Here is a 26,334-nt window from a genome sequence, read left to right as displayed (position 1 = left end):
GCTAAACATCAAGATAACTTCCTGATTGTGGGGCATGGTAGGCCATGGAATACTTCCTTAAGGGAAAGGGCAGGTACTCCCTTCCACTGGACATTTTAAAACTAGGGTATTTTACACAACAGATAACTATCCAGTAGCACTAACTGCCACTAGACATCTCTGAGGATAAGTTCTTAGGATATGAAGAAAGATTAGGCACTTTTATGTAGATAATCAGAACATCCACTGTTAAATTAGACAGCATAAAAAGTTTGTTTTGTAGAATGAATATAAAACCTGTTGCTTCAGAACATAACCCAATCACTAACTGAAGGAATTTAAACTTTCACTATGGTTGAGTTATTCCATAACTGTTCCCTATGGAGTATCTTTCTCCTTCCTCTGAATGATTTGATACTGGCTACAGACAGAGACAGAATCGTGGATTGAGTGAAGCAGTATGGCAAGTTCCACGTTATGCTTGGCCAAAGTAGAGAAGGGATATGTGGAGTTAATTTCTGAACTTCTCCATAGTTTTTTGGCTTGGGGTCCTCTCTAGACAAAGCACTGCACTGTATGGCATAATTCTGCCCTGGACAAGGATGGAGGAGAGAGGATCTCAGACTTAATAGGAGTCTTCCATTTGTGTGATGATAATATGTGTGTGACTGCCCAGGGAACTGTGGGAGACGCGACTCACAGCCCCCACCACTGCAGGGGGAGGGGGACAGCTCCAACTCCATCCCCGGCCACGTGGGAGGGAGGAGGAGACAGCTCCCACCCTAGCCATTGGGGAGGGGTGGTGGGTGGACAGCTCTGGCCCTGGCTGTTGACCGCTCTGGCCACTGCTGCGGAATGGGGTGGCAGCTCTGGCCACTGCAGCAGGGCTGAAGCCAAAGAAATCACTGAGGTCCGGTGAAGTCATGGAATCTGTGATCTCGTAATCATATTCTTACTCATAGTCCTCCCCTGAGGTGTGTCAATATCAGACCTGTATTTTAGAGGGGAAACTGAGGCACAGGTGTGTAGTAACTAAAAATTATGGCCTAAATGACTTACCAAACATCATGCTGTGAGTTAATGACAGAACCAGGAATAGAACACAGTTCTCCTGACTGCTGGTCCCCTGCTCAAGCCACTAGAACTTGGTGGCTTGCAAAAGAGAACTGTTTTTTGTGTGCGTAAAGTACTTTGGTGCAAACATGAACATGAGGTGTGCTTGTTCCACATCACTGGAATCATTAACCCATGCATATTTTTCCCAAATAATACAATGTATTACTTGAAGTCTCTTTAGGTTTCAACTTGATAACTATTCTTAATCATATTTATGGCCTTGTAGCTGCTGCTACCACCCCTTACAGCTACAAATGCTCTACCCTAATAGATGCCAAAAGTAGCTCCATTGTTCAAAATTCTTCCAGAATTTTCCTTTTAATGGGAACTTTGCACAGACCTGGAAGGTGACAAACTTGAATACTTTTGGAGGAAAGTAAAGGTATAAATCTGAACATCTTTTAATTTTCTAAAGTAGTCTTGTATTCTGAAGTTCTATAGTTGGCCAAGTGACTCAAGGTTTAACACTCAAATCAACTCAGTGGCATTTCTGTTTGTCTGTAATGTGATAACTTTGGAATGCTGTGTTTGATCAATTCCAAAATTTCAGGGATGTTCTAGGTATCCATGAGCATAAGCCCAATGGATTTTGATGTAACTCAGACACTGGAAAAGCCTTACTCCCAGGAAAATCAGGGTGCCCCAGACTGCCTGGTACTGTAGGCAAAAGGATCTTTCTGCCACCCCTTGCTGCTGCCTACACTTGTCAGATGCTGCAGCTTAACTATCTGTACAGAGAGTTGTCTGTAGCCTGGACCCTACAAAAATAAGAGCCTTACAGGGAGGGTTTAAAGTGTGTGTGGTGAATGGGGACCAGTGGTACTGAGGGCATGGGGGGAGCAGAGCAGTGGGGGTGTGGGAAACAGCAACCCAGAGAGGGAGAGAAAAGTAGAGGTGGAGCTGTGAGGAAGCAGGGACCCACAGAGGACTGTGGTGGCAGGGAAGCCAGGACCCAGAGGAGAGTGGGGACAGGGAGAATCTACTTTGTGATTGTGGGGGCAAGGGAGTGAACTAGGAACCTGCAAGGGAATGGACATATGGGGAGTGTTGATGAGGGATGCAGGGACCTAGAGAATGACACCCTGGCATGTGGTGGAGCTGTGGGAGAGTTGCAAAAAGTCCCTGGAATAGAGGGGCATGAGAGGATGGCATACAGGGAGGTTGTGGGGGGATGCAAGGAGCCCCTGATGGGTGCAATGCATGTGTCCCCCTCATTGTTAAGCTCAAGTTTTCAAAGATCTTCACCACCACCACCCTCCACCCGATTTGAGGTTTCATCTTTTCTTCAGAACCTCTTTTCATTTAAAAAAAAAAAGATGGCACATAGACTCCTGGAAGAAAAAAAATACTGCCTTGGGTATAACACAGGCAAAAGTATTAACTGACTCAGTTTAATTCATTGGTGTCAAGTGAGTTTGCAGCTGTGCAGCAAAGATGAAAAGCTTAATGAGTATACCTGTAATGTTAACTTTCCCTTGTCGTCTCCTTGTATTGTCCAGGTTCTCTGAGCATAGAGCCCAGCTGGCAGCTGTCTTCCTCAAAGTCAGCTTGGCTTCCATTGCAAACTGTGACAGACAATGGCCTTCTTTACTAAGAGTAGCCTCCCTTCCGCTTGAAAAGGCTGTAGGGAAATGACAGCCATCTTATCTGAGAGAAGCCTGTGGCTTCATTCCTATGGGGAAGGACGGGAGACAGTCAATATCTTTACTAGGTGTCCTCTCTTTCCACATGCAATAACTAGATGAGGATAGTCTCTCTGAAGTAAACCAGTTAATTCTCCCTGAGGTAAACTGCAGATTAAATTAATTTGAAACTACTGCCTTTTCAATTTATTTTTATTATTTAAAAACAAACAGGGAAAGTCAAACAAATCAGCTGAGTTTAAGGGCAGCCTTATATTAAATCAGATTGTTTCAAATTTTTATTTGTGTAATTGATTTTATGGCCTGCTTACTATGAAATCTGTTATACAATTTCTTCCCTTCATGAACCCTTCACCTGCAAGAGCCATCAGTCCTGCAAATCTGAGAATTACATGGTGTCCGTTTTGCTAGCTAACCAGGGAAATCTCTTTGCCTTGCAGCATCATTGAGAAAGGGGAGGAGCACTGCGGGCCTCTTATTGAGGCTCACAAGGAGTGCATGAGAGCCTTGGGGTTTAAAGTATGAACGAGATGAGCAGCGGGGCTGTATGCATGGTGAGTATAGACTGTGGGACCACGTTCATCACTTGGTCTCTGCCTCTGCAGTGGCCCTGAGAACACAGTAGGTGTCACTAGTAGGTCTGGACTACCAGCACAGCACCTCCTTATATGTGAAAGGTGGTGCCTTAGGATGAAGAAGAGAAGGCAGGCATCTGCTGCTGGCCTCACTGGCTCAAGAGTAACTGCTGCTGGCCTCCTAGAGTAGTGGTTTTCAAACTTTTCTTCTGGTGACTCAGTTGAAGAAAATTATTGATGCTTGTAACCCAGCGGAGCTGGGGATGAGGGGCTTGGTTGAGGGCTGGGGCGGAGGGTTGGGGTGAGGACTGCGGGGTGGGGCCAGGGATGAGGGGTTTGGGGTGCAGGAGGGGGCTCTGGGTTGGGTTGGGGGCTCAAGGCTGGGGCAGGGGGTTGAGGTAAAGGAGGGGGTCTGGGCTCAGGGTGCAGGCTCTGGGGTGGGGCCAGGGATGAGAGGTTTAGGGTGCAGGAGGGGGCTCAGGGCTGGAGCAGGGGATTGGGGCACGGGCTTACCTCGGACAGCTCCTGGTCTGCGGCACAGTAGGGGTGCTACAGCAGGCTTCTTGCCTCTCCTGGCACCGCAGACTGTGCTGAGCCCCGGAAACAGCCAGCCGCAGGTCCAGCTCCTAGGTGGAGGCATGCAAGTGACTCTGTGCAGCTCGTGCCCACAGGCACCGCTCCCCCCAGCTCCCATTGTCCAGGCACAGGTAGGGACTAGCCTGCCTTAATCGGGCAGCGTCGCTGACAAGACTTTTAATGGCCTGGTCAGCGGTGTTGACCAGAGCCACTGCGGCCCAGTGTCTTACATTCCACGACCCAGTACTGGGTCGTGACCTGCAGTTTGAAAAGATGCTGTATTAGAGGGCTTGCAGTGTTGAAAGGACTGCTGGGAGTTTGCATCCATGTTAAGTAATTCTACAATCACAAAGCACAATCCAACTCTTACTAACAGCTGTCCTGTAATAGATTTGGATTTGGAGAGGGTTATAAACAGGGAGTTTGAGAGGGTATGAAATGATTAAAAATGACAGTGCCTTCTTTAAATATGGAGTTCAGCTTTCCTTCTTTCATCTTTTATTGTCTCACCATCATTACAAAGACACCATATTGTATTCCTAGAGTACCTACAACAGGGAAACTCTGGAAGTGACTGTCACGAGTGTAGTGGTCAAATTGCTGCATATAGTGACCTTTATGACAGGAGGCTGTTGAACTGTTACTGATCATGTCCAGTAGAAGTCTTGTCTCTTATTTGAGGTATTCTTTTTCTTCTCCTAGGTGATTTGCTGTTGGGTGACTGGTTTCTCGGGTGGCTGAACAATATTAAGTTATTTCTGCAAGCTACTTCAAAGAACAAACTTATGAGAAATCTATTTATAAAGAATTTCTAATAAAAACCATATGTATATTGCCTCTGTGGCACCTCCATTATCTGATCTTGACTGGCTGATAGAGATATATTTTCCTCTTAATAAAGGATTTAAAAATGCTCATTTCCCTTTCATTTTTAAAGCAAAGGTTACCCCCACCTTCTAATCCAAACCATTTTCTGTAGTATGTTGGGCAGCAATTGGTTAATGACTCTCCTTTCCTTTCCCTATCCACATTGGAATAAGAACCGCGATAGCTGCAATCATATTAAAATATGCTAGTTTCTAGCGAGATTTTTCCCTCTACTACTAAGGATGGGGAAATCATGCTAGCGATAAGTGATCCTGTTGTGGACAAAAGCAAAGAGATGCTGAAGCTTGTAGCTGTTGCCTGTTGTGCAGGGATAACCAGTATTGCAGATAAGTCAGGGCATCTGCTCCTGTAAGCCTGCTGCTCTTTGCACGGAACTTCCCCTAGGGTTGAAACAGGTTCTGCTGCTCCTAATGTTGTGCTGTCCACATCTCCCAAGACAGAAATTTAATAATCATTGGCACTTCTGTACCATTGCTTGAAAAATTCACTAGCTCGTGGAAAGTTAGGAACTTTCCATGTGAAGTTGGGGAGGCTTAAGTTAACACCTTTTTAAAAATAAGTGTCTAGCCCTCATGGATGCTCTACTCACAGTTAACTGATAACAGTGCTACCTTTGTCCTCCTGAGTCTTCACCCATGTTTCACTATATCTACTGGCTCAGGGCTTTTCTAAGCCTGCTGCAAGGTGAAATTAACAAGACATTTGTCAGTTTCTCTGGTGTTATTCAAAACACTTTGGGTGGCACAAATACTGACACATTTAATTTTGAGTGGTGTGTTTGAAAGCTGTGAGTTGAGTCCACTTAAGTGAAAGGGACCTTAAAAATGGAAGCTGGGGAAGGGTGGGAAGAGAAGCAGACCTCCCTTCGCTAACAGCTATGGGTTGGGTGAGAGAACTCATTCTCCTTTACAGCGGCTCTCGACTGGGCCCTTCACATTTGTCCGAGACCTATCCGGAAGCTGATGCAAAAGACTGAGCCTCCTTGCAGTCATCAGAAACAACACACTGGAAGTAACCCCAATGCACTCTCACTTCCCAGAAACTTCTGTCTCTAGTGGTGGTTCGTCTCTTGTGTTAGCCTGTGTTTTGTAGGTTTTGTTTTCTAGTAGAAAGCATACAGTAAGTCTTTGTTTTGTATCTATAGCCACCTCTACCAAAGGATCTGTAAGTGCTTCACATATGTTAATTAAACCTTAACCTGCTCTGTCAGGAAGGTAAATAATATCCTCATTGTATTGAGGGGCAAACGGAGACCCAAAAGGGCAATTGCTTGCTCAGGGTCACAGGTAGTGGCAAACCAGCAATAGAACTTGAATCTTCTGGTGCATATTCCTGCCCTTTGGCCACAAGATCATCCTTTCCTCATTAGTGAAGGCCAAGAAAGAGTGAAAAAGGAAGATGAGTATCCTCCATTTATATTTCTTAGGTTCCAGTTCTCCCTAACCACTGCAGACTACGAATAACTCCCCATCAAGACAGTAGGAGTTGGTTGGGTTGGGTGGAGGTGGGGGTGGGGCGGGGGAAGAACAGCTCTGTGTTTGCTAGGCACCTAATTCTAAGTATGTCTAACTTTCTGTTGTCCTGTTTCATCCCCAAACAGACTGTGATGAAAGTGTTTTTTCAAATTGCTCTCTCCTGATGTATGTGGCAGCCTTCACTTACACTGTTTCTTCACCCTACAGAAAGCTGCCAAAGGTGACCCAGGCTCTGGTATTGCTTACTTTGGTACTAATAAGTGTTCCACATGGAGCCAGTCTTCCCAGGGATAAAATCAGCCAGGGATGGTGACTGACTGACTCATTCCATCTCTTTTTTTAAAGGTGTCTTCAAGTCTCACGCTAGCCCTTTCTAGTACAAAATGTGTTAATCCAGAATACAGTATTAGTAGAGGAGCTGCTCATGTCTCTTTAAGTGACTAGTGCCAATGGGAATGGTATGATAGGCATGACTGCTGTAAGTTTGTCCTGAAACACAACCACCCTTGTAATCCTATCTTATGCAAAGGCCTATTCCATTGGCATATGCAGGCTGACTTCATGCTGTCGTCCTTTGCATCCATATTCTGACCTCAAAGGATGCATCTGGCCGTGAAAAGTGACTGCTTCCTGACAACCGTGAGAATTCTCCCACCGGAGCACAGCTGATGATTGTGTTACTGATGCAGAGGATAGAACAGGATCCAGTTTGCTCTCCTAGAGCTCTGTTGACACTATAGGATGACGGAAGATGTTAAAACCCTGACTATTACTGTTGTTGTAAGGGACAGGAAGAGCCTAGCTGGATCCTCAAAGCCTGAGTGCAATTTGCAGTAGTGATCACTAGAGAAAACATCTTTTTGCAGCATATTGGCTCTGGAATCATGGGGAAAGGGTAACTGCTCTCATTGAGTAACTTTTTAGCAGCCACTCTGCTACTGTCCGTGCACTTCAAATACATGAACAAGGGGGTATGTTTTTCTTTCTGTAGTGGATGAAGCCCCTGTGTGTTTGCAGCAAACTCTAAAAGTTTAACATGGTGTTATGTTTCCTGTGGGGTGGGCATTCCTTCCATTGCTGTGCCTGCTGTGTAGCTGCCAGCTAACTTTGCTGACACTAGCATTGCTGCTGCTGTAACATGGATTGTAGAAGGTGCACAACCACCGCCAGTGCTGCCTAGTGGTCAGGCAGTGGTTGGCGGGACATCTCCCTGCTGAAGCGCATGCCTGTCTTGGAGCGCTCACACCCAGTTGTTTCCAGTCCTTCCCTTTTGGACAGGAGCTTTGCGGGCTGGGCCCTTGAACAGTTACTGTCTTTTCCAGCTGGCATCTCAGTAGGTGAAGGCTCTTGTAGTATTGTCCTTTCAGAGTGGGTAGGGGATTCCAGGCCCTCCCTGCTCACCAGGCTACAGTCCAGGGCCTAAATGGTGGGCAGCTCCAATCAGCACCTTGGAGCTAAAGCCACTGCCCCCCAGACTACTTCCTACCCCAGCCTCCTCTAGCTCCCCAGAGTAAGTCACTCTGACCAGCTTGCTCTGTCCCATGCTTCTCTTTTATGGGTTTGCACAAGTCTATGTTGTCAGGTCCCAGACAATGAGCTCCTAGGCAGTACTTTCCCCTTACAGTAGCTGTCTGCTCCCTTCCACTGCCCCCCCCCCTCTGAGCTGCTTTGCTCTCCTTTTAAAAACCCTGCCTCCAGCTTGTGCAGGTTTTGCAAGTGTGTCTGGGCGGCGTGGCCTGGGCCCAAAGCTGCTCCTTAACTCCATGCTCTCCAATGTGGGGTTTGTATACACCATCACATAGATCCAAACAGAAGAGCTGCTCACAGAGTAGACAAGTGTACCCTAATTGCACAGTGCCTTCCTCCTATTTCTGAATAGAAATACAGCTTCCCCAGAGCCTGTTAGAGATAGGAGGGACGATCCTATGGTAGGGTAGAATTTGTTCATTGCACATTTCCAAGCAGTCCCCTTAACGTTCCCCATCCCCCTGTGCCCTGTAGCATTGTAATGTTAAAGGTGTGAAAATCCTATTGGCTCCTCCACTGAAATTTACCCCTCACACATTCATGTTTGCACTGTGTTCAGAGCAGGATCATTGCCCACACTATACGCTCCAGTCTAAGTTTAAATGTCCCACATGATGGAGTTGCCACCATGTCCCCTAGGAGGCTATGCCACAGTCTGACAGGTCTCCTCCCTAGAAAGCATTTCCTGATATTCCGACTATGTTTTCCTTTGCTAGCTTCCTCCCATTGCTATTAGTTATCACCCAGCGGGGAGGTAGACTTTCTGTTTTTGTAATATGATGGACATTCCTTTGCTCCAAAACAATAGCGAGGAATAGAGTGTAAGCGCCCCCCCCACACACACGATAATAAACTAGCTACTTTTCTCCTTTCTGATCTCCATGATGGGCTTATCTAGTTCTCTGAGTTATGTTAAGTGGCCAGTGCCTGTCTGTTCTCTGTTCCCCTCACTGGCTTCGCTCTTTGGATTTCAATTCCAAACATGGTTATCCATTTGGGGTCTCTCTTCATTCCGTTGCCAAGTGATATACATTCCAAATTCAACACAAGTGCCTGTTGCTCCCCCCTCCCTCTCTGTCTCGCTGCTGCTCTCTCTCAGTCTCTATTTTCACTCCTGGAAGGCTGGGGAGAGTGAAAGCAACAGGAGCTCTTTCCAGTCCCATTCTCTGATGAGTTCTCTAGCTGAAGCCCTCTCCTTACTCTGTGACTGAACTCTTCAGACCTCTTTCCCTGCTCTGTCTTCTGAATGCAGTTGGTGGGGGAAGCCATCTGGCAGGACCGTGCACCTCACCAACAACAAAGAGAAAAATAAGCCATTTGGATTCTCCGGCTTGGGGTTTTTTTTGGTACGAACAAGTTTAAAGTTATTTTTAAAATGTTGCTCTGAAGGGCATTCCAGTGGGACCAGTGAGCTCCAGGGAGAGGAGCTGACAGGCGGCTCCGATTACAGCTGTCTGTGTAATTTTTGTATGACAATACATTTGTAAAGCAGGACGGCGGGGAGGGTGGGGGAAAGGGGAAGGATGAGTGGAAACAGCACCCCTTGGGACCAGATACTTTTCCAGCCCCCTTTATGTGAGGGCTGGAAGCAGAATGCAGAGGGAGCAGCCTATCACCTGGGCAATTGCATCCTCCTCCTAGGCTACATGGGGGGAAGTGGGATCTTTGGCTCCATCTATATCTTCAGCCTTCTGACCACTGGCTACATCTGCTATACTCTGTGGGGCTGGCTGGATGCATGTGGACTAGACATCTTCATGTGGAACATGCTGCTGGTCATGGCCTGCTTGCTTCAGCTGGCTCACCTGATTTACCGGCTCCGCAAGGATACCTTCTTGGAAGAGTTTGACCTCCTCTACAAGACCCTCTGCCAGCCCTTGCAGGTGCCCTTTGAGGTCTACAAAGAGATCGTGAAATGCTGCGAAGAACAGGTCCTGTCACTGTCGAGAGACCAGAACTATGCTGTGGAGGGCAAGACACCCATCAACCGCCTGTCTCTGCTGCTCTCTGGCAGGTAGGCTGTTCCCTGTCCTGACAAGACATTTCCCAGCCCTCAAATGTTGATCCATCTTAATATTTAGGGATAGCTTTGTAGAATTGAGCTAGCAACAATGAATCTGCCTGGTCGGCCTTGCTGGGGATATGTGGGGAGGATTTTCATCTCTTTCTTTGCCATCTTTAAAGCAATCTTAGTGGTGGTGGGAGGTGATGATTTACAGCGCTGGAGTCTGAAGGCCTCTATCGATAGAACAGGTACAACCCTGGCAGCAGTAGTGAAGCTTCTCTCGTACCAGCTTGGTGGAGCAAGGCAGAGAGGCCTCCTTGATCCTGTGGTCTCTTGGGTACCGCTTACAATGGTAGTTTTTGTGACATGGATGCCTGTCTTCTAGGAACTGCTCTGCAATTCACCAGTTTATCTCAGCCAAAAGCTTAGAAGGGAATGGTTCCATCTCTCACTCCCCATGCCCAAAGCCAGTGGTTCACAACTGGGCCGTTTGGTAAGAAAAAAACCATTTGATGTATCCCACCTTATCTGGCAGCCCTCCTACCCTGATCCATCAATGCTGCTTCATTCTGTGGGCCACCAGGAAGGGTTCCATGGACCACGGGACATCCGCAGACCTTAGTTTGAGAACCACTGCACATCACTCCATCTGCCTGAGTCTCTGATTAGATAGTGTAGTGCAGTAACTGTATTAATGAGGAAGGACTTTGTGATGTTTACTTGCCTTGGGCAAAGAAGTAGTTTTAGCAGCATGCCTAGTTTTCAATTCAAAATATCAAAATATAGAAAAGCAAAAGTAGCACTATGGATCTGTCTACACAGTAATTTAAGCCAGGGTCTGAGCATGGGCTCAGACCAGACCTCCCCCCTACACACTTTGTGTCCACACTGCAAATGTGGTAACCAAGAACTCAGAGCCAGGGCAGGAGAGTCTGAGCCCGTGATAAGCTGGGACCTAGGGTCCGAGCCCTATTGCTTTCCTGTGTGCATGTGGCCCCAGCTTGACTTGGGTCCTGGAAGTCCTCCGGATTTATCCCAGAGTTCCTGGCAGCAGAGGAGCAGTGCTGCAGGCAGCCAGCACAGTGGTCAGAAGGGTCATTACTGCCTGGCTGAGCACATTCCCACTTCCCGCTCCGGTGGAGCTTGCCTGGAGCAGGGAGCAAAGCTGACAGGCAGGAGGAGGCTGCTGCTCACCAGGATGTTGGGAATCATCCCTCCTCCAGCCATGCTGAGCCGGGAGCTCTGTTGCTTTCCCTCCCTGCAGGGTGATGCTTGGTCCTGCTCCGTTCTCTGGCCCTTGCTTCTGGGCCTCCGCGGGGCTATGTGTGTGCAGGGGCATTTCGCAGTGTGTACTGCAGGGTGGTGACAGGGAGCCAGCGCCGAAACTTCCCCACAGCCTCCTGAGGATCCCTTCTTTCTGCCTCCCACAGTGTGACAGGGGCAGGAATAAGAGATCCCAGGGGTGCTGGAGCACACTACACCCCAAGCCCTGGGTGATGCATTTCACCCTCTGCAGCCAGCACCAGCCAGGCTGGGTGGGTGTGTTTTCTGCGATACCTTCATTTTATGTCAAACTTAAAAACAAACAGACAAAGATAAATAAAAAACCAACCAAACAAAAACACCTTCATTGAACAGCCCATTTTAAAAATTATGAATTGCAAAGTTTCATTGTAACTGTTTGGCAGCCCTGGAGACTGATGGGCTAATTATCCTCAGAGCAGGTGCACATGGGCATTGTCTTGTCATGGGACTCAGCCTAGATGTGGGGAGCCCAATTCTCAGGTTAGATGGTAGTTCAGTATAAAGCCTTCTCAAACTGCTGTCATTCTACTGAGACAGCCACCAAGGGAGCTGATCATGCAGTTTGTGTACTTGTGTGTTCCTTATTGGCATCAATAGCACCGACACAGTTAGGAAACAGGGTGAACAGTAGAGTTTTCCCACAGTGAGCCACATTCCTAGGGCTAGAGTGTCGACATGTGGGAGGCGCTAGGCACTTTGGGATATGTGTACTTTGATTTGGGTCTGTGCACTGCAGTGTGGATGCCAGAGCCCTAAGTTGGAGCATGGGTCAGAAAATTCACAACTTAGGGTTAAAATACAATGTAGACGCTCAAGCCCAGGGATCCCTAACACTAGGCTTACATTGCTGTGTAGATATAGCCTATGTTACCTCCCACTGCCAGCCACTCTGCAGCAACACAAAATGAAACAGATCAAGAGAAAGGAAAGAATCAATGGGAGCCATGTTTAGCTCCAAGAATGGCCTGCCAGAATCCCATGCATGAGGTAGTGAGCTTGGCTGGGGTAGGCTGAGAACGTTGCTTGGCATTCCAGCTGTCTGTAACTCACCAGATCATTTCTCTGGTACTGCAGACCCAACTCCTGTCCTGCTGATCTGATGAGGATTTCAGGACTTCCAAAGGGTTCAGGACCAAATTCTTTCTATATTTGTTGACTACACTAGGCCCACGTACAATGAAACCATTCACAGATCTTTCCATGATTTCTTCCTACTGGACAGGTAGGTGTGTGGGGGAAGGGCTGTTCTTCCTTCTCCTCCTGTTTGTCACCTTCCTCCATCATCTTGGGTGGAATTTCAGAGCATAGCAGGCTCATCAGACAACAAAGATAATATTTAGTACTCTGCACTTAGCTAAGACCTTTCATTTGGGGATCTCAAAGCACATCACAAACTGTCAGGGTTCCTTCCCCACCCTGAACTCTAGGGTACAGATGTGGGGACCTGCATGAAAGACCCCCTAAGCTTATTCTTATCCGCTTAGGTTAAAAACTTCCCCAAGGTAGAAACTTTGCCTTGTCCTTGAACCGTATGCTGGCACCACCAAGCGTGTTAAACAAAGAACAGGGAAAGAGCCCACTTGGAGACGTCTTCCCCCATAATATCCCCCCAAACCCTACACTCCCTTTCCTGGGGAAGGCTTGATAAAAATCCTCACCAATTTGTACAGGTGAATGCAGACCCAAACCCTTGGATCTTAAAAACAATGAAAAATCAATCAGGTTCTTAAAAGAAGAATTTTAATTAAAGAAAAGGTAAAAGAATCACCTCTGTAAAATCAGGATGGTAAATACCTTACAGGGTAATCAGATTAAAAACATAAAGAATCCTTCTAGGCAAAACCTTAAGTTACAAAAAGACACAAAAACAGGAATAGACATTCCATCCAGCACAGCTTATTTTACCAGCCATTAATCAAAAGGAAATCTAACGCATTTCTAGCTAGATTACTTACTAACTAACAGAAGTTCTGAGACTGCATTCCTGATCTGTTCCCGGCAAAAGCATCACACAGACAGACCCTTTGTCGTCGTCGTCGTCCCCCCCCCTGCTCCCGCTTTGAAAGTATCTTATCTCCTCATTGGTCATTTGGGTCGGGTGTCAGCAAGGTTATCTTAGCTTCTTAACCCTTTACAGGTGAAAGGGTTTTGCCTCTGGCCAGGAGGGATTTTATAGCACTGTATACAGAAAGGTGGTTACCCTTCCCTTTATTTTTATGACACAAACAGTGATTGTTAAAGCTTCCATAAGTTTCTTGGCTCATCGAACAGACCTAACCTAATCACTGTGGGCTCAGAGGGTGCCTTATGCTATGGAGCTTGTTGTTCATAGTCTGAGCTGTGTATCAAAATACTAGCGCTTGTACAGCTCTTTAGATTTTTACTTGCTTTGTAAACAATCTTTACAACCCTCTCCCACCGTGACTCCCCCCCGACCCCCACCATTTTACACAGGAAACTGAGGCGCAGAGTGGCGAAGCCCTAGTTCATTTAGGGGGTCTGTGGTGGCTGAGCTGTGACTAGAAGCTAGAAATCCTAATTCCCAGGGCTTTGCTCAGACCATGTCTCCCATTTTAACTGCGGAAGAGTTCTGGTTTAAGGTTACGCTAAGGGGGGGGTTGGGGTGTGGCAGATAATCTGCTCTCTTTGAATAAGGAAAAAGTCAGTGACTAAGGCCCATATGCTCCCTTCCCCACCCTGATTGCAGCCCCTTGCTGCGCAATGTGAAGGGGAGCAAATCCACAGAGAAAATGCAGTGGGAGAAAGTGGCTAAGTGGGGGTACTGCCAAATATCTGTCCCCCTGCCAACGGTCTGCATCCGGCAGCCTGCTTCAAAACTGTAGCTAACCTACTGGTAAAGTCAGTGGAGAGTTAATACTGTCTTACTTCTCACTGAGGGCTCTGTGACTCCCCTTCATGGGGTCAGAGTGCTGCTGAAGGAAGTTAGCTAATTACATCAAAGCTATTGGTCCTGCCATACTGCCACGGATGTGGGAGTAGCATGGAGGGTGAGTCTGAGTCATGTGCTCCACAGGTCTGGCGCTGGACCCCCAGTTCCCTCTTCTGTCCTCTCCATGCCAGACCTTGCTATCCCTGCAGGCTGTGGTGATGGGTAGGAGAATGGGGGAAAGGTTGCAGTGGAGCATTACTGTGCTCCACTCTGCATGCTGTTGTACAGAAAGGGAGTGCAGGGGCCTTGACTATTTCATTATTGTGCAGGCTATTTCAGGGTTCCACACTAGCAATAGTCTAAAAGGAGCAAGAGGGGAGGGATACCTCAGTGGTTTGAGCATTGGCCTGGTAAACTCAGGGTTGTGAGTTCAATCCTTGAGGGGGCCATTTAGGGATCTGGGGCAAAAATTGGGGATTGGTCCTGCTTTGAGCAGGGGGTTGGACTAGATGACCTCCTGAGGTCCCTTCCAACCCTGGTATTCTATGATTCTATGATCTATGAACCTCAGAAGTACTGAGTTCAGATTAGAAAGCTCAGATAACAATAGTTTGCCCTTCTCTGGCTCATTCAATCTCAAGAGCTCCAACTACTTTACAAACATGAACGAATTGAACCTCCCAGCTACCCTGGGAGACAGCAGAATCACTATGGCCATTGTTCAGATGGGAAAATTGAGGCATAGAGATGGGAAGAGACTTGCCCCAGCACACACAACTAAATGGCAGAGCCAGGAACAAAACCCAGGTCTCCAGACTCCAAATCCTGTGCCTGAACTGCAATACCTGGCTTTCTACCTCTTGTAGGCTTGAACCAGTGCTGGTCACAAGTTTGACCTTAACTTTGTTGGTCAGCTGCGGTGGCAATAAGGGAGAGGGATACATGGAAGGCAGTGAGACCTAAAGAAACTGAATGATAGTGGACAGCAAAGTCTGAATTTGCTGTGTGATATGGCTGCAGCAACAGCCAATTTGATTTTGGGCTTTATAAATAGAGGCATCACACCATGGAGCATGGGGGCATAGATCCTTCCTATACGGCCCTGATGCAACTACACTGGGGTTTAGTTTTGGGTATTGGTGTAGGAAAGATGTGGATAAGTTGAAAGGAGTTGAGGAAAGGGCAACAAAAATGGTCAGTGGACTGGAAGGAGAGGTGAAAAGAAATTGGTACGAAGAGTTTGTCCTGATGACGGCTGAGGGGCAGTCATACTAACCATCTCCAAGTAGCTGAAGAGGAGAAACCCCCAGGATAGGAGGAATGGTTTAGAATGAGCCAAAGGAGTAATGTGATGACAATAAGAGAGGGAAAATGGGAAAAGAGAGGGCTGAGTATCAGGAAAGACATGTTAGCCTATTAACAATTTCCCAAGAGAAGGGATATTAACTTCCTTAACTGGGACTTTTGTAACTAGACTGGAGAAGACACCAGACAAATATACACTAGGGAACAATCCTGCACTGACACAGGGATGGAGTATATGTAGCTTCTTTGAGAAGATTCTGTACAGGTTACACTGGTTCACCTACCAGCCCTTTTCTGGCCTAAGCCCATCATTCTCCTGTTCTCTGTCTAGGATCAGAGTGAGCCAGGATGGACAGTTCCTGCACTATGTCTTCCCCTACCAGTTCCTGGACTCCCCAGAGTGGGAGTCACTGCGACCTTCTGAGGAGGGAACATTCCAGGTAACTCAGCGCAACCACCTGGCAGCTCTACTGCTCAGACTTGGGCTTTACTGCTTTGTACATGTGCAGGAGAGAGTGGAGAGTGGAGAGGGGGAAGATGGAAGATAGTGGAGAGGGCCAGAGAAGCGTTGTTAATCCTCAGGCTTTGAGCTCTCAGCAGGTCACACAGCTAGGTCTGGAAGACATTCCTCCCCCACCCCCACCCCCACCATGTTATAGTACAGCATTGCATGATCAGATGCATTATCATATTTCTGCCTTCCTCTGAAACACCCAGCATTGGCTGTGGTTGACCCTAGGATTCCAGAGTAGCAGCATCATTGATCTGGGTCTGATTGGCAGGGAGACAGCATGTTTGACTAGATAGATCACTGGTCTGCTTCCATTATGGCGATTTTTTATACCAGCATTAATGTGTTGCACAATGAGAGGGGAAACCTCACAAGAATTGCAGAATTGTGTGCTGCTGCTGTGGGAAAGGGTGACAGTGACGGTAAAGATTTAAATAGCTGATTTTTCAAAAATCTGAGTTTTTGATGATGATGATGATGATTCTCAGGCAGGGAAGCTCAGGGAGGGGAAGTGGGGAGAGAAAAAGGGGATATTTTATATTCAAATCTAGTTACTGTACCTTCAAACTGCAAACAACAGATCTAATTCATTGCTCTAAAAACATTTTGGATAAAAGCGGACATTTCTATTCGGGGCCTTCCTTGGGGGTGGGGGAGAATTTCCTTGTCTAAGTTCCCCCTCCACTGTTGGGCTCAATTGTTTCACTTTGGTGCAGAATGGAGAATGGCAGAAGATTAATTAGCTGTGACAGGATCTGGTTGCCGCCTGGATTCTGACCTGGATTTGTCTTCTACTCAGAGAGCAGCTGGCTTGCAGTCTGAACTGGATCAGGTTTCATAGTTACAGTATTTCCCCAGAACATTGAACTATGAGGCCTGATGGTGCAGCGAGAGTGTGAGTGAGTCTGTCTGGCTGCCCTGTAAGGACCTCGGGGTGGGGGAGGGTTATTACTCTATTTCACTTTATGCATTGTGAGAGAAAGAGGGCTGTTTCAGGTGCGATTCAATTGACTGTTAGGAAAATGAGGCTCTGATACTTTAAGTTTCAGCATGACCCTGACTCACTCACAGCCCATCTCAGGGAAGTTCTCATATTCTACCTCCTGTATTTCATAAGGCAGCTGCTTGCATGGCAGTGGCATTAAATATCAAACCCAAGGACGCACACTGCAGCTCAGCCTTGTTTGGCTTCCCAGCAGCCCCTGCCATGGTTTTTGGCCAAGGAGACACCTGTGTATGCAGCGCACAGAGAGGCCCCAGGATATTTTGGCCCAGCTGTAACACTTGTTCACATAGCTGTGTCTCAGTTACACTTTCACGTGCCACACTTTGCTCCAGCCTAAGAAGGCTTGGTCCTTTGACATGTTTCCCCATACCACAGCCCGAAAAAGAGCCTGTTTTCCCCTGGGCAAGATTTTAAAAAAACCCAAACTTTCTGTTAAACCCCTAATGTTCTGGCCAACTTCCAACTCATAATTTTGCTCTGCTTCCTGCAATACCCCCCTCAGTATCAAATGCATACGCTAGCCTTCCTCCCTCGCTGTCCTGAACTGGCGTGTGTTGCAGTGCACTGTTAAACAGCTCTTGTGTTGTACCCCAGAGGTGGTAGCCTGGGGGGTATCCAATGGAATGAGTTGAGAGACCCCACTGTCTAAAACAATCTAGGAAACTTGAATGCAGCCTGCAGCACCTGCCTTCCCTCGAGCTGGTGACAAGTGGTGCCGCCCTCCAAAAGAAAGCTTTGTTTCATTTTCCATTTCCCAGCCATTCTGAAACCATGCACTCCTTCCATCCAGCTAACAAGTGAGGGGAATACAGAGCCACCGGTTTTTATATGTAGCTCTCCCCCCTGAAATCAATTATTCTCCCCAATGGTAACAGTTCTGCAGAAAAGGAAGGCTCACAATGCCACTTGTGCTACTCTAGTCTTTTCAGTGGCATTGCATGGGTACAAATGGGGGCATAATTTGAAGATGAGAGGGTGGCAGGGTTGGCTCTGCATGTGGAATTCACTGAACATTTGTGTTAATGATGCACAGGAAGGAGCAGACTGCAGCTCCCTCTCTCTGAGCCGTACTGGCTCTGCATGGAGAAAACAGGACCGGAAAGCAATAAAAGCCCTATTTAGTCTATAAACTCAGCAGCGCCGACTCTCCTACACACAGAGAGCAGCTCTGTGGTGGAAAAGAAACCCCGGTTCCTTTTCAGAGCAGAACCACACTTTAAAGTGATGGAACCAAAGTCTGCTCAGTGTGGCTTATTGTGCTCACTTCCCCGCTCCTTCCTCTGTAGGTCACGTTGACAGCAGAGACGGACTGCAATTATATCACCTGGCCAAGAAGGAAGCTCTACCTCCTGTTGGCAAAAGATCGCTACATCGCCCGCCTCTTCTCGGCCTTCCTCGGCTACGACATCTCGGAGAAGCTGTACGCCCTCAACGATAAGGTCTTCACTAAGTTCGGCCTGCGCTTTGACATCCGCTTACCCAGCCTGTACCACGTCCTGGGACCCGCCTCCTCAGATGCTGAGGGAGAGAAGGAGCTGGAAGAGTGGGAGGAGCGGGCCGTGCCCCATCGTCTGATGCCCACCTTTGTCCAGACAGCTGCCTCAGCCCCTCCTCCTCCTCCTGCCCACCCCAAGGTGACCCGGCCTGACAGTGCCCTGCTGGGTGAGGACTCTACCAGTCTTGTGTTGGAAGATTTTGCTGAGTTGTCAGGGTCTTTTATGGACTATGTAAGCGAAGGGGAGTATATGAAGTGAGGGCACTTCTAACGTGGGCACACGTCACCCTGTGTGGGATCCCCATGTAAGTACTCGCTTGCCCGCGGAAGGAAACACTTCCATCTCTGCCTGGGCCTTGGAGGCGATGGCTAATGGGACTGGCTGTGCAAAGCTTAGCACTAACTCTGCCTAGGGGAGGGGAGGACTAAAGTGTCCCAATCCTTGGCCAGTTTGCTTATGCTTTGATTCCTTGCAAACTTGGTAAATGGCATGAATCCTGGCAGCCTCCACTCAGTCTTTAGGGACTGGGCACCGTGTAAACAGGAACCCAATTGCTAGGTAGGAATAAAGAAAGGTGACCTGCCTGTGTCATTAACGCCCACTGGGTAGCTTCCTATCAAAGTTAACTTCATCAGCACAAGACATTGGTCCATGTAGAGCTGGGCTTTGGGGTGTGAGGGGAATCCCAGTTTCAGGGAAATCACCCAATGATCTTTTAACTTACCCAAAATAAATCAGCTGAGGTAATGCTGCCAGTAAAGGCTGCAAAGACTGTTGTGAAATTTCCACACTACAGCATTCTCAGGACACTTCCTCATTAGAATCTCATGAGATGTGCTGAGTCGGATGTATTTACCCTGAGGAGGTTCATAACAGAATCCTTCTGAAGAACCTGGTTTAAAGGCCTGACTTCAGGCTCTGGTAGCCTCAGTTAACCATAACATTATACAGCCAGGCTACAGTATCCCTAGATCTGAAGAAATCTTAGAACAAGTAGCGTGTCTTGGGAGGAGGGTGCATGACACTGAATAATGGTGTAAAGCTGAGGCAGAATGGAGACACAACAAGGAGAGGGATTTGTAGGGTGTCAAGTCATTTTCCTAGGTGGCCTGGAACAAAACAATAGGGCAGAAAATAAACAGATTTTCTGACTCTGTCAGGGCCATAAAGAATACAGAGGAGAGTGCAGGAGAGTGAGGTATGGATGCTTTTGAATTAAAGGGAGCTTGGGAAATTTCAGGGAATGCAAACACTGGCTTTCTCCGTGGTACTCCTTGAATTCTCTGTGGCTTCCAGAAAGCACACAAGGCCAAATTCTGCCCTCAGTCACAAGAGATCAACGCCAGTGAATTCAGTAAGATTCAGGACTTCGGTGGGTTTGCATGGGTGTCACCACTGGCAAGCTGTGGCCCAGCGTGCCTGATTCTGTCCTCACACTGCCTTATCCTTGTGTGACTCGGTTGACTTCAGTGGCGTTATTCCTGACTTACACAGATGTCAATGAGGGCAGGCTAAGGCCAGACACCAGGGCTCCAGACAAATTCATGGCAGGTGGAGAACTGAAACATTTCTATCTATAGGGTAGGGCTGGGCACCAAGGTGAATTAAAGAAACATCAGCTCAGGCTTTGGAACAGAGAGACTGACAGCTTACAAGAAACTCTTGGGGTTCGTTCTGGCCCCTGCCCTGTTCCCTGAATTGTCACCCTAGTGACATATAGGTGCTGTAAAGGTACCACAGCCAGTGGAAGGGAGAATCCCCCTATGCATGAACAGCGTAAGGTCAGCCCCTGCTGTCCCTCTTGCAGCCTCAGCCACAGGGGTGTGCTGTGGGTAGGGAGCAGAGGGATCTATAGCACTGTGCACTGTGGAAACTCTGGGCTGCTTCAGGCTGTAGAACAGGCCACAGGCAATCTGGGTAAGTCTGCTATAAATTGGAACAGCCCGAGGGCTGCTCTAATTTAGACTGGTGGCTGCACCATGCCCCAGCTGGCACAGGATTTGAGGGGCACAAAGATGGCGCAAAGCCACCTTTGTGCCTGCTCTCCCTGTGCTGCCCCACAGTACAGAAGCTGCCCCCTTGTTTCTACCTGGACTCAACTCAGCCAGATTGAAAGGGTTTGGCCAAGGCTCCCGGGTTCCAATAGCCGTTATCTTAAAACATTCCTGGGTTGGCTGACAGGAGATGAGTGTGGTGGCCGCATGTCATGGATTCCTCCCTGCATGAGTCTCATTACAGGAATACACTGGGCTTCCCTGCCTCACTACCACCGCTGGTGCATGGGAATAACACGCTGTCTCCCTAAGATCCTTCCCCACACCCATTCCTCGCTCTGCAAAAGAAGAATTTCTGGGGTCTGTGGAGGCTAATGGGGGCTGGGAGAGATTTGTGAACAGAAAGAGATGCTGGAATAATTTGTGCTGGAACTTCTGAGCCAAAGGGTCAAGGGTTAAATTCCAGGCTGAGGTACATGTAGCCACTTGCTGAATGTAAAAACAATGAGGCGTCCTTGAGGCACAAATACATGTCTCTAAAGGGCCGCAAGGACGCCTTTACAGACTAACAGACTAACATGGCTACCACTCTGATACCTGTCACTGAATGTTGATTCCAGTCACTGCACTGCGATAGGTATCCTTTGGTTTCCCATGGCCAGTAACTAAGGGTACACCTACACCCCCAGGCCACGCGTGGGGGGGATGCAGGGGTCAAGTCCTCCCGCCCCAGGTTTCTGCTTGGCCTGCCGGGGGGCAGGGAGAGGGGCTCTGTCCTTCTCCCGCTGCACCTGCCCCCCAGCCTGTTCAGTCCCTGTCCCTGACAGCTGGGCCGGGACGGGCGGTCCGCCTGCTGCTGCTGCCTCCCCACCCAGGCTCTTTCAGGCTGCTGCTGCACTGCACAGAGGCAGCGATAGGATAGGGTTGCCAAATTCCTACCCGCACAAAACTGAACACCCTTGCCCCGCTCCCTGTCCCTCATCCGAACCCCTTCCCATTAGCTGAGGCCCTGCCCCCAATCACTCCATTCCCCCCTCCCTCTGTCACTCGCTCTCCCCACCCTCACTCACTCACTCATTTTCACCAGGCTGGCTCAAGGGGTGGGGGGGTGGGACGGGGTGTGGGCTCCAGGGTGGGTCCAGAAATGAGGGGTTCACGGTGCAGGAGGGGGCTCTGGGCTGGGGCAGGGGGTTGAGGCACAGGGGGTGTGAGGGCTCTGGCTGGGGGTGAAGGCTCTGGTGTGGAACTGGGGATGAGGGTTTTGGGGTGCAGAAGGGTGCTCTGGGCTGGGACCGAGGGGTTCGGAGAGAGGGGGATTAGGGCTGGGGCAGGGGATTGGGGCGCAGGAGGGGGCCAGGGGGGCAGGCTCCCCTTGGGGGGAGGAGGGGGCTAACCCCATGCTGCAGCCCCCACTGCCACAGCTATGCTATTTTTAGCACACTAGCTCGATTGAAGCCAGCTTGTATATGTCTGGTCAAACTGGAAATTACTCCTCCAGCTGCAGTGTAGCCATATCGCCAGCATGCTGATCACTGCACTCTAGTGTCTGGCAACTGTGCTCTGGTAGCAATAACTTCACTCCAAGGGCCAGATGCTGCCTTCCAGCACTCAGTCTCTGTGCTCCGAAGGCCACTCACTGCATTCTGGTGGCTCTCACTGCCATCCAGTAGCCAGTCATTGCCCTTCAGTGCTAGTCCTGGCGTTGTTTAGATTTAGATAATGGCATAGAGAGTACACTTATAAAGTTTGCTGATGATACCAAGCTGGGAGGGGCTGCAAGGGCTTTGGAGGATAGGATTAAAATTCAAAATGAGCTGGACAAATTGAGGAAATGGTCTGAAGTAAATAGGATGAAATTCAATAAGGACGAATGCAAAGTACTCCTCTTTGGAAGGAATCATCAGTTGCACACGTACAAAATGGGAAATGACTGCCTAGGAAGGAGTACTACGGAAAGGGATCTCGGGGTCATAATGGACCACAAGCTAAATATGAGTCAACAGAGTAACACTGTTGCAAAAAAAGCAAACATAATTCTGGGATGTATTAGCAGGAGTATTGTAAGCAAGACACGAGAAGTAATTCTTCCACTCTTATTCCGCGCTGATTAGGCCTCAACTGGAGTATTGTGTCCAGTTCTGGGCACCATATTTCAGGAAAGATGTGAAAACATTGGAGAAAGTCCAGGGAAGAGCAACAAAAATGATTAAAGGTCTAGAAAACATGACCTATGAGGGAAGATTGAAAAAGTTGGGTTTGTTTAGTCTGGAGAAGAGAAGACTGAGAGGGGACATGATAACAGTTTTCAAGTACATAAAAGGTTGTTACAAGGAGTGGGGAGAAAAATTGTTCTCCTTAACCTCTGAGGATAGGACAAGAAGCAAGGGCAGTTTCGTTTGGACATTAGGAAAAACTTCCTAACTGTCAGAGTGGTTAAGCACTGGAATAAATTGCCCAGGGAGGTTGTGGAATCTCCATCATTGGGGATTTTTAAGAGCATGTTGGACAAACACCTGTCAGGGATAGTCTAGAATGATAATACTTAGTCCTGCCTTGAGTGCAGGGTACTGGACTAGATGACCTCTCGAGGTCCCTTCCAGTTCTATGATTCTATGATTGTAGTAAGAAGAAAAGGAGTACTTGTGGCACCTTAGAGACTTACCAATTTATTTGAGCATAAGCTTTCGTGAGCTACAGCTCACTTCATCGGATGCATAGTGCTACTCGCTGCACTCCAGTGCAAGCCACTCGGCTCAAATAGTGATGGTACAGTGTCTTAGCTGAAGCATGAAAATGAAATGAGCCTCAGAGACCAGATGGCTCCTTTTATTTACAGAAGATGTGTGTGTTGGAGTGCGGAGGCTATTCTGGCCTAATTTCCTTACTCATTTTCAAAACCCATATGAGAACAACAAAGACTTTATCTGCAGGACTGAAATCTTCCTGTTTTCCAACCTTACCTTGAATTTATGAGCCAAATGCCCATCCTTCGCCTTCCACACAATACCCCTATATCTCCAGTGCTGAAAAGGGGCTTTGTGGGTGCCCCTTTTTGCTTCTTTATGTGGGATAAAGATGACCTGCAAAGATTTTGTCAAAAGCCACCAACCAACAAGCCAACAACAAGCCCAAAACCCAAACCAAGTTTATTCCCTTTGCTTGTTTTTTAGCTGGGAAATTTCAGAAATGGCAAGTCTGGTAGTCCCTGTTTTTGTTGAAGGACACTTTAAAGCATGTGGAGAAGTGGATTTGAAGCTTTCTCCGTCCTTAATGCTGGATTGCTGAATTTTTCACAAAAGAGCTTTTCTTTTAACTGTCAGGCATTTGAATTAAATAGGTGTAAACTGAAATAAATGAAAATCAAAGTTTTGAACAGTCTAAATGACAAGCACTTCATCTTTCATTCAGGCTTCACATGTCTGTTACCCTCATGGCAGAACGCAATCAGTTCTCCAGTCATCCATGGAGTATTCTAGGATAATCAGGTTTAACAAGACCGTAAAAAGCAAGCAGGAAAAAACAAAACAAAACACCTGACTTTGATTGAAAATGTAAGGCCCTTTTCGTACATCAAAAAGAATTTAAAAAGGGGGGAGGAGGGGATAAGTGGGGTGTGATGGGAGGACGCTAACCTATTTCCCGCCACTTCAAGATTTCCTTTAAAACTTGCCTGAAGCTAAACTATCTCAGGCTTTGATCTTGCAAGCAAAGCAGCATCAGGTGGTGTTGGTACTTGGATGGGAAACCTCCAAGGAAAGTCAAGGTGCTGTGGGAAGTGGTGCTGATGACTGATTAGGGGGTGCTTTCCCCTCTCAATCTGTATTGTGACAATGGCCCACTATGGTATCTATCTATTTTTTTTAAGTGCCTATCCATTTTTGCTGGAGGACAGAGCATCTCAAATATTTTCATAATGTGGACCACATCTTAATATAGAGATTGTTTCATGGACACCTGCTCTCCCATGTGCCATCACTGGGAACCACCTCCCCTCCCATTCACCACTGCACAGATCACCTCCCTTTCCATTCGTGAATGCATGGGGCATGCCCCCTCTCATTCACATAACATCCTTGAGGCTACTACAGCAATCACCCCCCACCCCATGGAAAAGTCACATTAGGAAGTATTTAAGATGTATTTAGCTTCTATTAATGCAGTTTAGCTGGAAACAAGGAGGAGGAACAGCAGCATTCTCTGGCCAGCCAGCTCTTCATAGAGCACCTGCAAATGCTCGGCACACCACCAATGGACCAGGGATCACAGTTTGGGAGCCTCTGCTTTAGAAGCAGTATAATACATTGAAAACAGAGAAACAGGGACCGCTTCCATATACAGGGATTGCTGTGCTTCCGAGGTGTCATCATTCATAAATAACATCAAAACTAGGTCCTGACCAGGTGTAGGAAGTAAAGATTTCCTGGTATTTTCCCATCCACAGGGCTAACCTCATTTTCCTGGCCAAATTCCAACCTAGGTAATTGCATTCTATCTCCCTAAATTCCCTCTGCAGTTTCATTCACATACCATGTTTTTTTTCATTTTCTGTTCCTAAACTGTGATGTGGTATCGCTGTGCACTATTACAACGGCACTGATGTTCTGTGGTGTATGAAATGATTTTTGTGCACAGAGTTTGCAAAACGCTTTGAGATCCTTTGGGATAGAAAGTGCTGTTGAAAGGTAAGTTATTCTCTTACGGTATTAGCTGGCTCTACACTTGTCTCCTGAAAGAGTTTATAATCTACCCTGTGACACATGAGAAAATAAACCCGATGATGACCTGATGGTGAAAATAGCCTTTCTCTGATTATTCATATGAGATAGGCTGTGAGGTTCTGTTGATATTCAGGGTGGACATTTGAAAGAGATACCGCCAAAAGATTCTGCATAATTTTTAAAATAATTTTAAAGATGTACTTTTGTTTAGACTAATCCCTGGGAAATTGAACTCTGCTTTCTTTAAAAAGTGGTTTTCTCCTTTCCATTTGGCAGCTGCCCTGATTTGTTATTGTAAGATGGCTTGTGAGGTTATTGTAGGGTTTCTTCAGTGGGCTTGTGCTGTATGCATTGGGCCCAATTCTTCTCCACCTTGCAGCTTATGTAATCATGTCCACTTGGGTCAAGTGGGCCTCTAAATGACCAGGAAGCATTTTACATCCACTTTGTACCAGTGTAAATAATGACACAAAGGGCCAAAGCAATGGAGAAGCAGGCCCACTGTTGTGTTAGCATAAAGTTGCTCATGATAGCTGGGGTTTTGTTAGTGTTGGGTTGCTCATGAAATCTGGGGCTATGCACGCTGATTTGACTATAAATGACAAAGATTTTACAAACTGATGTTAGAGGGAAACCAGTAGGGTGCCCTGTAGGCCCCACCAGGCCCCACTATCTCCTGGGTGAGTTTGGCAAATGGATAAGAGCTGTGGCTGTAATAATAGCCTCTTTTTTTCTCCCTTTCCTCCCACAGCTTCTGGAAGCCTTATCCGGAGTTACCCCTGTGCCCTCTTCAAAGGACGGGCCCCTCTGGCTCCCACCCAGACCCCAGAACTCTAGGGTGCAACAGTCGGTTTTAATCAGGAAGCCCCACGCATGAGTGTATGCTCCCACACCTCTAACCAGAAAGACGCTCATTAACATGCACCTACGTGTCCACACAACACCCCTGCAAACACATGAAGTATACGCCTGAGACTGAAGTGTGATGGCTGGATGCTTTCCACACCACATTCTGTTCACCTACAGTGGCACAAGGGATGGCTGGGTGTTCCTTTTTGTATTCTAGTCTTTCACCCCCTTGATCTGTTAACAGCTCTGTTATCAGCTCCATTAAACATGTTGGAAACACAGCAGTATTAGCCTGTCCATGGAGTCTTTTGATTTGAGGGCACCAGTTAAAGAGAGTGTTGATTCACTAGGGTTCAGTGACTTGGAGGGGAGAAGCTGATGTTCAGAGGATTTCACATGAGCTCTAGAAGTAGGAAAATGGGACTATAGCAAGCCTAAGAGTTTTAGTATTTGTGTGTATTGGGAGTGGGGTGGGG

At 47.5% G+C, this 26,334-nt stretch overlaps 3 protein-coding genes across 10 annotated transcripts in view; 2 read left to right on the top strand and 1 right to left on the bottom strand.

Moving 5' to 3' along the window:
* COX17 (cytochrome c oxidase copper chaperone COX17) overlaps positions 1–4,802 on the top strand; it is an 8,501-nt gene extending 3,699 nt beyond the window's left edge. The window contains exons 3-4 of the mRNA XM_073309332.2: positions 3,179–3,292; positions 4,592–4,802. Of these exons, the coding sequence (XP_073165433.1) occupies positions 3,179–3,263 (85 nt within the window). The 3' untranslated portion in view covers positions 3,264–3,292; positions 4,592–4,802. The remainder of the gene's footprint in view (positions 1–3,178; positions 3,293–4,591) is intronic.
* A 4,498-nt stretch (positions 4,803–9,300) lies between these two features.
* POPDC2 (popeye domain cAMP effector 2) lies at positions 9,301–26,142 on the top strand. 4 transcript variants are annotated; one of them, XR_012154668.1, is made up of 5 exons: positions 9,301–9,793; positions 15,616–15,724; positions 18,088–18,601; positions 24,924–24,973; positions 25,761–25,779. XR_012154668.1 is itself a non-coding variant. In XM_073309325.1 (5 exons), the coding sequence occupies exons 1-4, from the start codon at positions 9,303–9,305 to the stop codon at positions 24,968–24,970; spliced, it is 1,023 nt and encodes a 340-aa protein (XP_073165426.1). In that variant the 5' UTR covers positions 9,301–9,302; the 3' UTR covers positions 24,971–24,973; positions 25,761–25,847. The 4 variants fall into 4 exon arrangements, 3 of the variants coding, with proteins under 3 accessions (XP_073165426.1, XP_073165420.1, XP_073165407.1); XM_073309325.1 differs by having other exon boundaries at positions 18,088–18,463; positions 25,761–25,847; XM_073309319.1 differs by lacking the exon at positions 24,924–24,973 and having other exon boundaries at positions 18,088–18,463; positions 25,761–26,142.
* Positions 23,421–26,334, bottom strand: part of PLA1A (phospholipase A1 member A) — a 34,321-nt gene continuing 31,407 nt past the window's right edge. For 4 of the 5 annotated variants that reach the window (XM_073309294.2, XM_073309286.2, XM_078848347.1 and 1 more), the window contains one exon: positions 23,421–23,635. In XM_073309294.2, coding sequence (XP_073165395.1) covers positions 23,608–23,635 — 28 coding nt within the window. In that variant the 3' untranslated portion in view covers positions 23,421–23,607. Of the gene's footprint in view, positions 23,764–26,334 lie in introns of all 5 variants that reach the window. The other variant, XM_078848344.1, reaches the window with a different exon arrangement.

This window comes from Lepidochelys kempii, chromosome 1, assembly GCF_965140285.1.
Source record: "Lepidochelys kempii isolate rLepKem1 chromosome 1, rLepKem1.hap1, whole genome shotgun sequence".
In the NCBI taxonomy this organism is placed as follows: domain Eukaryota; kingdom Metazoa; phylum Chordata; order Testudines; family Cheloniidae; genus Lepidochelys; species Lepidochelys kempii.
Note: the sequence above shows the minus strand (reverse complement) of the source record. Positions and strands in the feature narration are given on the sequence as shown.

What these genes read in the sequence shown, in the direction of transcription:
- POPDC2 (XM_073309306.1), top strand. Translation starts at nt 9,303, where the DNA reads ATGAGTGGAAACAGCACCCCTTGGGACCAGATACTTTTCCAGCCCCCT. An exon ending in TCTCTGCTGCTCTCTGGCAG is followed by an intron (nt 9,794 to 15,615) that starts GTAGGCTGTTCC and finishes TTCTCTGTCTAG; the next exon opens with GATCAGAGTGAGCCAGGATG. An exon ending in CTGAGGAGGGAACATTCCAG is followed by an intron (nt 15,725 to 18,087) that starts GTAACTCAGCGC and finishes CTTCCTCTGTAG; the next exon opens with GTCACGTTGACAGCAGAGAC.